Source organism: Monopterus albus, unplaced genomic scaffold (assembly GCF_001952655.1).
Source record: "Monopterus albus unplaced genomic scaffold, M_albus_1.0 scaffold62.1, whole genome shotgun sequence".
Taxonomy (NCBI): Eukaryota; Metazoa; Chordata; class Actinopteri; order Synbranchiformes; family Synbranchidae; genus Monopterus; species Monopterus albus.
In genome coordinates, this window is record NW_018127942.1 from 325,796 (window position 1) to 336,069 (window position 10,274).

Here is a 10,274-nt window from a genome sequence, read left to right on the forward strand (position 1 = left end):
CGTCCCCACAAATCCAGTTTGGCTTTAAATGCAGCTACTTTATCTGCCAACTTGAAGACAGTTGTCATTTTCCCCTGAAGTGACAGATTGAGTTCATTGAGCAGGCTGAATATGTCCACAAGTAAGCCAGTTTTGGCGCTCGACCGAGATGTAACCGAGAGAATACGGTCATTTTTCAAAATAAAAGATCGTTCAGACTCAGATAATAAATAAAACGGAAATCATTAATTTCTTGTGCGGCCCGGTACCAATTGATCCGCGGACCGGTACCGGTCCGCGGCCCGGGGGTTGGGGACCACTGCCATAAAGTGTTTACATATAATGCAGAGTAAAACATTCACTGCATAATTCATTGGATAGACACATTTAATACATTTTTGATATGCATTATATTTTGGTTCGTATACATTTATGCTCATATCTATTACTTTTGTACTTATAAAAAATGTGTATGTACTCTGCTTATGGTGCTGCTAATAACATGCTGCCCAAAGCAACCTCCTATCACTTCCACATGGCTGCACTTTCATAACGCTTTTTGTTGTGGGCAAGCCCATCGACTGGTAATATAATTGTGTACGTAGCTGATTCGCTGACACATCTTTGCTTTCAGCTCATTGGCTACGGTCGTAGTACGGGCTCTGTGATTGGTTCGAATGGAAGGGAGTAGGAAGTGTCGATCAGTAGTGTGGGCTTTACATGGGTAGCTAAGTAGTATCTGGTTAATATAAATCAGCCGTTGAAGCTTTTGTGTCTAATCGTTCATCTCCAATGTATTGAAGTGATAAGAGGCATGCGGGAACAAAGTTTGAGATCGATGAGTTTTGCAGATATGCCGTTCGGTTGTTTTATGTCTGTGGCTGTGTAACAATAGCTTGTTAGCTGGACGTCGTTTCATTTACTACTCTGCTAGCTTTGAAATGTTTTAGCTTGTTTGACAGCCAACGTTGCAGTTACCCAAGTTGGTATCCAGAGAAATTTTGCTTCTGCGTTTGTGTGTCTGTGTATTTATGCTGCGTAGTGGGAGTCAACCGTAACTGAATGTTTAGGGACAGAAATAGCAGCAGCTACAGCTAGCAGATTGTTAGCTTGTCAACAACGACAGCAATGGGCTATAAGAGGTGTTCAAACACTGTAAGAACGTTTTATTTTTGGATCATTCTTCTGATAGTCTTCGCCACAGGAATAACAGCTGGTAAGTATGTCAGTTAGTCATACAACTGACTAATATCTGTGCGGGCAGAAGTGCCTGTTTCTTCAGCAGTTTAGCTGCTTATGTTTAATAAAGAGCTTTGTACATCTCAAGATAACTCTGCTTCTATATTAATACTTTTCAGATGAAGAGCAACACGTGAATGACGGACAAACGCTAAAGGTACACCATGAGCTACCAGATATTGGTCGTGAAGTTAGCATATCAAACCCTGAGGATGATTTATAAGTTGACAATGTCGGTGTGATGGAGCTAAAGAACAAATTAGGTCTCCAAAGAAATGGCTGTTGCTATCTACTACCCAGTGTCTTTTATGGGTTGACACATCATGCTACTTGCTTACCTTGTGTGTTATTCCGTTTTCATTTTGTGACATGTTGGCTGTATGGATTAACTTAAAACTTAAAGCTCTCGTTTATCTCCCCAGTCTTACCATGACCCAGACTCTGAAGAGGAAGACATCCGTCCAGCCTCTGGCACTGTCGCAGATCCCTCTGTGACCTCTGACCACGATGTCTCCTGGCCAGAAGAGAAAAAACAGTCAAATGAAGGTGGACTGGAAGGAGAGGAGAAGGAGGACCTGCCGGATCAGCAGCCTGTAGTTGAGGAGAAAGCTAAAGAGGGTAAAGACAGAAACTTTAAATCAAACACAAGCTTTAAATCATTCACATAGTACAGCCAGGGAAAAAGTCACAATATAAGACCTGTGTGGTCTCTTATGCACACACTTGGAATTCTTTAACATGTCCTTTTTTCATTTTAATGCAGTGAATGTAAAATTTAGTTTTTGTGTTTTTCTAGCTACACACACTGCTGTTTCTGCCCATGGTTTGTTTTCTTGGCTTATGTAGGGGTTTAGCTCCAAATGTTTGTGTGAGGGACAGATCATGAGCTGGCATATTTTCTGACTTTTGAGTGCAGTGTTTTTGCCTGTTCTGTGTAAAAACCAGGAACTGATGGAGAAATGAAATGACTGAAACTTTAAAGAATGTGGCTCTGGCCACCCTAATCAAATGGAATAAAATGGGACCCTGTCAGCTCATCTTATACTGTGTGTGGTTATGACAGCAAATCATTTCAGTTGTTTGATACCGTAGGCTTCAGATACTGTGCTTAACAAGGGTTTGTTCTGGCCCTAACTGTGCGATACAATGAAATCTGAGCCTATAGTGACATGTAACCTTTCATAAAAATTCTGGCAAATGTGACTGGCATGGTGATAGTCTGTCAGTATGTTAAATGATTTCTCAGGTTTTAAATAACATCTGGTATTTAGCAGGATTGCTCTGTTTGACTTTGTAAGCTTGGCTGAGTCTTGACACATTAACCTGTTTTTCAGTTTTGCCGACAAAGGCAGTGGTTTCGAGGCAGTGCCAGATTGTATAAACGGTTAAACCCCATGGGAAATAAAAGTGCCTTGCACCTGTGGCTCCTCTTGCACTCAGTTGCATCATTTTACTCTGTGGCAATCAGCTGTTTTTCTGCCGCTGAGTCGACATAAAGATGAAGATTTAGAAATATTTGACATCAACAGATTTTTTTTTTTAATGTATAGGAAGTTGTAAATGCAAAATTGTTTTCTTAGTTTTAAAAAAAAATCACAATCAATATGGTAGCTTTTTTTTATATGTTGCTATATTCTATTGTGCTTTTTTACATACAGTTCCTGTGGTGAATGGAGGTACAGCACATGGAGAACCCTGCATCTTTCCGTTCCGCTTCCAAGAGAAGGAGTACTCGGACTGTACCACTGATGGACGAGGGGATGGGCGGCTGTGGTGTGCCACAACCTATGACTATGACCAAGAAAAAAAGTGGGGTTTCTGTGAAAGTAAGTCTTCAATTCAGGACCTCCACTTTCCTGAAGTTCATTTAGTATCTTACAGTACTTTAAAGGCAAAATGCTGCCATTCAACAGCCTTAAACAGCAGTGTATTTGCTTAAGTTGCTGGTTGAAAATCTTCAGTTGTCAATTTATTTAGAAAACCAATCTAATAATGTACAGCTAATCATTTACCTATCCAAATAAAAACTACAAAAATGCTCAACAGCTACCTAAAGTGATTAGGGAGTACATCATGGGTTCATTTTCAAATTATTATTGCTCCCACTGCTGCTTTTCTGTTTTCCTTAGCTGAGGAACAGGCACAGCAGAGACTGCAGGCTGAAGAGGCTGAGGAGCAGTACCAGACTGTCCTGCGAATGCTCAATGCCACCACCAGGAAATCCCAGAAGAAGGAGTGAGTTTTTTTTTCTCTGATTTCCTCCCTTGGTTAACCTGATTCTCAATCTTTGGGCTTGTCTGTGTTCTTTAATGGCACTTGCAGTTGGACAAAATTATTTTGTTCTTCAAGGAAACAGTCCAAACTTTTATTTTAGGTTTTTAATCTCTTACGTATGGCTGCACAAACTTCGCAGTTCTCTCCTAGACCTGATAATTAACCACAAATCTTGAAATCTGATGGTGAAACATAATGACCATTTCATTTTAGCCAGAAGACAAACACGCTAGAAACACATTACCTACAGCCAATCAAGCTTTCTGTTCATGAACAGTCATTTTATAATGTACCCTAAAGCTTCTTTTTTACCTAGCAGACATCATCTGATCTGACTGTATATTTAGATTTGGTAGGGCTATATGTATTTTTGTGTGGTTTATGACCATGCGACTCTGCTTGGCACATCATTGTTTGCTTTAGATGTCACCGTAATGTTAAGTACACTATTTTTATTAAGCCTCTGTCACTGTGACCTCACCCATGCCACCTCTGCTTATCCAACCACTCTCTCAGGTTATACGAAAAGCTGCTGAAGGTAGCAGAGAAGGGCCACCAGAAAGCCATGGAGAAGGTGGCATATGCAATGTTGTTTGGAGACTATATGAACCAGAATGTCACCAAGGCCAAAGAAATGTTTGAGAAGCTTGTTATTCAGGGCTCTCCCAGAGCTCAGATGGTACATATCCCATCCCAAACTCTTACATGTCACATAATCGAAGTGTTGAAAACTTTTACTAAAAGTAAATATTATTTTGCTTAGAGAATCACTAATGGAACATTGTGCTTTGTTTGGTTTTCCATAGGCTCTTGGCTTTCTGTATGCTGCAGGACTTGGAGTGAACTCAAGTCAAGCTAAGGTACTTCTTAATTCTGTAAGACTCTGACAACATTCGATTGAGCATGTTCTCCTTTGTGCATTCAACCTCCGTGCAGGTTGAATGCACTTACTGAAAATGGCTTTGGACAAAACGTCTGCCAAATGAATGTAATGCCTGACACTTCTCCCAACATTTATTCTCTGCATTTTTTCCCCCCCCCAGGCCTTGGTTTACTACACCTTTGGAGCACTTGGTGGAAACTTGGTAGCTCACATGATTCTGGTGCGTTGATTGTCTGTTACAGAATCAGTGAGAGAACTGCTCTCTTATGAAGGTATTGAAATGCCTTTTCCTCTCGTCTTACAGGGATACAGATACTGGGGAGGTGTGGGTGTTCCCCAGAGCTGTGAGTCGGCGCTAACACACTATAGGCTTGTGGCGAATCAGGGTGAGAATTTACTATTCACCCAATATTATAATGTAATATTATGCAAATATTAAGTTATTGTCACAGTGTGATGTTTTTGTTTCTTTTTGGTTGCATATAATCAAAAGTCTGCCATCTACTATCTGCATTCTCTCAAGTCTCCTCTTCACCATCTCCAGTGGCCAGCGATGTGTCCCTGACAGGGGGCTCAGCGGTGCAGAGGATCAGGCTTCTGGATGAGGTGGAGAACCCAGGCTCCACTAGCGGGATGTTGGAGGAGGACCTGATCCAGTATTACCAGTTCCTAGCTGAGAAAGGAGATGTACAAGCTCAGGTAAAATAGTTGTCAGGCTCTTTTGTTCAGTGCAACAGTATTTTTTTTTTTTTTTTCCATTATAACCTCCTCCTACACTGATAATATGAAGGTAGTTATATCTTTCTATATATAGTACATGTGTCTGGCTCAAATGTCTTGATCGTGTTAGGTATGGTTTTAAAGTTGTATTGAAAATTATCAGTCAGTTTTGTAGAACTTTGGTATAAAAAGTATTACGATAGCTGGGAATGTGGAAAATGCTTTATTGGTTAAATAAAATTTGTGTTGCCTATTGTGACTGAGAGCCAAATGTTATGACTGTATTAAATGTACTTTATATATTTAGGTCCACTTAGTATTTCCCTATGCAGTTGTGACTTAGTTACACCATATCTTCTACCAGCTTTTACAGTTATTATCCTTAAATAGGTCTTATGGTCAAGAAGGTAATAATATCTACAGAGTGTGGGGAATAGTTGACAATGGACAGTAATAATCATAATTAAAATTGACAAATACACATGCCTAATGAAAAATAATGTTCTTAACTATGCATGCAACTATCTTAATGGTATTGCATTTATGTAACTTGAGGAAGATGGAAGACGTCACTGTGTGAATCTGAAACATCAGTGTGTCAGTTAACTGCAATCTTGGTGTCCCCTGGTAGGTGGGACTAGGTCAGCTACACCTGCATGGAGGACGTGGGGTAGAACAGAATCATCAGGTGACTTTTATTTCTTTTCTTCAAAGATTCTTTTCAAGCACCGTTTTGTTGTGACTGTAATTTGATAAGTGTATTTCTGATGCTTCATCTCCAACAGAGGGCATATGACTACTTCAATCAGGCTGCAAATGCAGGGAACACGCATGCTATGGCTTTCCTCGGCAAGGTGGGTGACCTGTCAGCCTGTGTGGAAGGTGGGCTAAACTGATTCATTTGTTCTTTATTACTGTAGATAGTTTTATCAAACAGTTCCTTGTTTTTATTTTTTTCACTGACCAGCTTAAAGTACAGTGTCCCCAGTTTACAGATGTAAACTAGAGTTCTGAATCATCAAACCATACAAAAGTACACGCTGGGTTTCACGTTTCTAGTGAAAGAACTACCGCACTAACCGTGATTAACACAGCACCATAAGTTACCAGCATACAGTAATGAACACCATGTACATACAGTATGCTGCAAAGAAGTAGATAACTTTGTAAAGACTCATTTTAAATCCGATTTATCACACAGCTGCTGTCCTAACCCTGTATCTATGTTGAATTTGATGATGTGGTGGACATAAAATTGTCTGTAGATTTTTATCAGCAAAAATATTGTCAATTTGGGGTAATAAAAAAAAAAAAATAGCCCATGCTATAGGACAGAACAAACATTTATCAGCTGCCTACCACTGCACTATTTATTTAAACCACCCCTCCCTAATTACTGTTTTGTAGCCCGTAGGCTATAAGAGAGCAAGGCTTTCAGTAGGGATGAAGCTGTTCTAAAAGCATCTATTTCAGTATATTCACATTCATGAAGTGAGGTTTTGCTTTTTAAATGGCTGTAATGTGGCATCACAGTTTGCACAGAAAGCAGTGCAGTACATTTGTATTTGAGGTGCTGCATCCAGGTTTTTATTGCTGTAACTTATTTTGTCCCTCAGATGTACTCAGAAGGCAGCGAGTTTCTCCCTCAGAACAACGAGACGGCCCTGCAGTACTTCAAGAAGGCTTCAGACCTGGTAAGAATGAAACTTTAGAATAGCATTTCTATCAGTATCTGAGCTGACTAATGTCCCCTCATGTTTATATCAGAACTGTGGTTGCTTTTTTTTTTTCTTTCTATGAATCCAGGGTAATCCAGTGGGACAGAGCGGCCTGGGCATGGCCTACCTATATGGAAGAGGAGTCCCAGTGGTAAGAAACAATTTTATGTTACAATCCTTTTGAAATAATCTCTACATTAATGTAAGATAAAACCACTTGGACTCCTTTTACTTTTGCTAATCTAGCAGCCATGATTTTTGATACCAAGAAGTAGGTGAAAATATAGGCTCTCAGCAGTTAAGTGTATGAGGTTTTGTCATGCTGAAATCAGAGCAGCCATTTGAAAGTTGTGTGCGTCTCTTCAGAACTATGAGCTGGCACTGAAGTACTTCCAGAAGGCAGCAGAGCAGGGCTGGGTGGATGGACAACTCCAACTGGGCACCATGTATTACAGTGAGTGTTGAGGGCTTAATGAATGTGTTTACACACCTGTGTGTCCCTCAGGGTACCACAGCCTCATGGTGTAGCTTTTCCTTCTTCCCTGTTTACTAAATCTACTTCTACTTCATCTCCATGTGATTCCCTGTTCTCTCTTCTTCATCTTGTTCCTCAGATGGCATTGGTGTGAAGCGCGACTACAAACAGGCACTTAAGTTCTTCAACCTGGCCTCACAGGCAGGACACATCCTGGCTTTCTACAACTTGGCCCAGATGCATGCCACTGGTACTGGTGTGATGCGCTCCTGCCACACTGCTGTGGAGGTGAGCCAGTCTGGGGCTGCTGCTCGTTTCCTGTGTTGAATTAAGCAGAACTGAGAGCATCTCTTTGCTGTGATTCAGCAATTACTCCCTTATTAAAACCCATATGCTGCTGACTGTGTTGCTCCTCATTTGATGTAATTATCATTCATTCTCATTCGACCCTAATGGTTGTTGCTCTTGCATCATAATGGAATGCGATATAATTTACAAGTCACATCAGTTATTGTTTTGCATGCAGTAACTCTTAAATAGACCCAGTTGTTTAGCGTGTCACACTATGTGCCTTTATCTTTGCTGCAGCTTTTTAAAAACGTGTGTGAGCGTGGTCGCTGGTCGGAGCGTCTGATGACGGCCTACGGCAGCTTTAAGGAGGGTGAGACAGATGCTGCACTGGTCCAGTATCTGCTTCTGGCTGAGCAGGGCTACGAGGTGGCCCAGAGCAATGTAGCCTTCATTCTGGACCAGAGTAAGACAAACCAAGATATTATGCATCATGACAGGGGAATTTCATGACATTCACTTTAAAAGCAGTATTTTATGAATGAGTGTAAACTTTAGGTGCCAGTGAGTATTAGCCATCCTGCTTTGAATGAAACTGAAATCGAATTGGCTATTGTTAACCAGAAGCACATTTGATGTAGTGAAAAAAATGCTCTTATGTTTCTGTTTGCATTGTAACAAGCAGAAGGGGCAAAAATCTTCAGTGAGAATGAGACGTACCCTCGTGCTTTGCTCCACTGGACAAGAGCTGCAGCACAAGGTAATTTCCTGTCCCTCATCTGTTGTATTAGATTTATTTTTAGCATTTATCATTTCTTTTTTATTTGGAGGCCATCTGTGATTGGTTTATATAAAGAAAACTAGTTGAGTAGAATGAAAATTGACTTGTGATTTGACCAGGTTACACTGTGGCAAGGATAAAACTAGGGGACTACCACTTCTATGGCTTTGGAACAGATGTGGACTATGAAACAGCTGTCATCCACTACAGACTGGCATCAGAGCAGCAGCACAGTGCCCAGGCCATGTTTAACCTTGGTTACATGCATGAGAAAGGCCTGGGCATCAAGCAGGTGAGCATGAAGTTTCACTGGTGGCTCTAAGACAACAGCTTTCTCTCAGTATTTCATACACATGCACTTGGACTTAGACATAGACATAAATATAGTTAATGTGGTCGTCGGTCTCAAGTTGAACAATGCACACACAGTTGTAAATCAGAATTGGTTTGAATTAACAGAATGTGTTTTCTGCAGGATGTCCATCTAGCAAAGCGGTTCTACGACATGGCTGCTGAAGCAAGTCCTGATGCCCAGGTCCCTGTTTTCCTAGCCTTGTGCAAGCTGGGCCTGGTCTACACACTGCAGTACCTGCAGGATTTTAATGTGAGTACCTATTCTCAAGTTGAAGCTGTGATAAATAGGCTTTGCAAAATAACCCCTCAGTATTAATCATATGTCCTCTGTCCCGTCCCATCCCTGTTTGGTTTCTGCCAGTTGAAGGAGCTGACTTCTCAGGTGGACCTGGATCAGCTTCTGGGCCCAGAGTGGGACCTCTACCTCATGACTGTCATTGCCTTACTACTAGGCACAGTCATCGCCTACCGGCAACGCCAGCATCAAATCATAGTGCCCCCTCGCCCTCCTGCCCCCGCCCCAGTGACCCCTCCCAGACAACCTCAGGAACAGCCACAAGCCCAGGCTGAGATCCAGGGTCAGGGAGAGACACAAGACCAGGGCGCAGCCCAGGAGGAAGAGGAGCAGCAGCAGTGAAAGGAAGTCGGACAGAGTGAGGGCAGTAAAAGACAGACAGAGGCTCTGCCAGCCTGCTGCTTGGAGCAGCTGGTGCTCCTTAGCTGAATACCTGCACCACTCATACTTTGCCTGCTCTCCTCCGCTTGCTTAGAAAAAAAAAGACAGATGTCTGCTGAACTGTTTGGTCTCACAACCGAAGTTAAAATATGCTGGTCCTCCCTGAGAGCAAGACAGTAGGAGTGTTTATGGAGAGAGCTGCAGAACAGTTATGAGGATAACACAGACTTGGACTTGTTAGTCTGTCACTCAGGATACCGCCAGAAGAGCTGTGTCCTCACCATGGAAATAGCCCCATGTTGCCACATAATCAGCAAGTCAACACAATTGGAATCTGTCATCTCTATTACTTTCTTCTCACTTTCTCTTTTTGAGAAAATTAAATTGGTTTAACTGCTTCAGGCCTTCGACTGCTGCCCAATCCACTTAGAGGCTGAGGGCTCAGAGGTGAACTCTTCCATCACCCAAGCTGAAGTCACCGAGGTAGTTAAGAAGCTTCTTGGTGGCAAGGCACCGGGGGTGGATGAGATCTGCCCTGAGTACCTTAAGTGTCTGGATGTTGTGGGTCTGTCTTGGCTGACACACCTCTGCAACATCGCATCGCAGTTGGGGACAGTGCCTCTGGACTGGCAGACCAGGGTGGTGGTCCCTCTTTTTAAGAAGGGGGACCGGAGGGTGTGTTCCACTATAGGGAGGATCACACTCCTCAGCCTCCCCGGGAAAGTCTATGTCAGGGTACTGGAGAGGAGAATTCGACCGATAGTCGAACCTCGGATTCAGGAGGAACAATGCGGTTTTCGTCCTGGCCGTGGAACACTGGACCAGCTCTATACCCTCTTCAGGGTGGCGGAGGGTTCATGGGAGTTTGCCCAACCAGTCCACATGTG

The 10,274-nt window shown here is 42.3% G+C and overlaps 1 protein-coding gene across 2 annotated transcripts; it reads left to right on the plus strand.

Moving 5' to 3' along the window:
• The first annotated feature begins 618 nt into the window (after positions 1-618).
• LOC109962265 (SEL1L adaptor subunit of SYVN1 ubiquitin ligase) lies at positions 619-9,809 on the plus strand. 2 transcript variants are annotated; one of them, XM_020603828.1, is made up of 21 exons: positions 619-1,195; positions 1,338-1,375; positions 1,641-1,836; positions 2,877-3,044; positions 3,348-3,453; positions 4,009-4,171; positions 4,299-4,352; positions 4,536-4,595; positions 4,680-4,761; positions 4,899-5,074; positions 5,727-5,783; positions 5,881-5,949; positions 6,712-6,789; positions 6,902-6,964; positions 7,180-7,267; positions 7,428-7,576; positions 7,877-8,042; positions 8,262-8,336; positions 8,477-8,649; positions 8,833-8,961; positions 9,073-9,809. In XM_020603828.1, the coding sequence occupies exons 1-21, from the start codon at positions 1,108-1,110 to the stop codon at positions 9,346-9,348; spliced, it is 2,454 nt and encodes an 817-aa protein (XP_020459484.1). In that variant the 5' UTR covers positions 619-1,107; the 3' UTR covers positions 9,349-9,809. The 2 variants fall into 2 exon arrangements, with proteins under 2 accessions (XP_020459484.1, XP_020459485.1); XM_020603829.1 differs by having other exon boundaries at positions 620-1,195; positions 4,920-5,074.
• Positions 9,810-10,274: the final 465 nt, after the last annotated feature.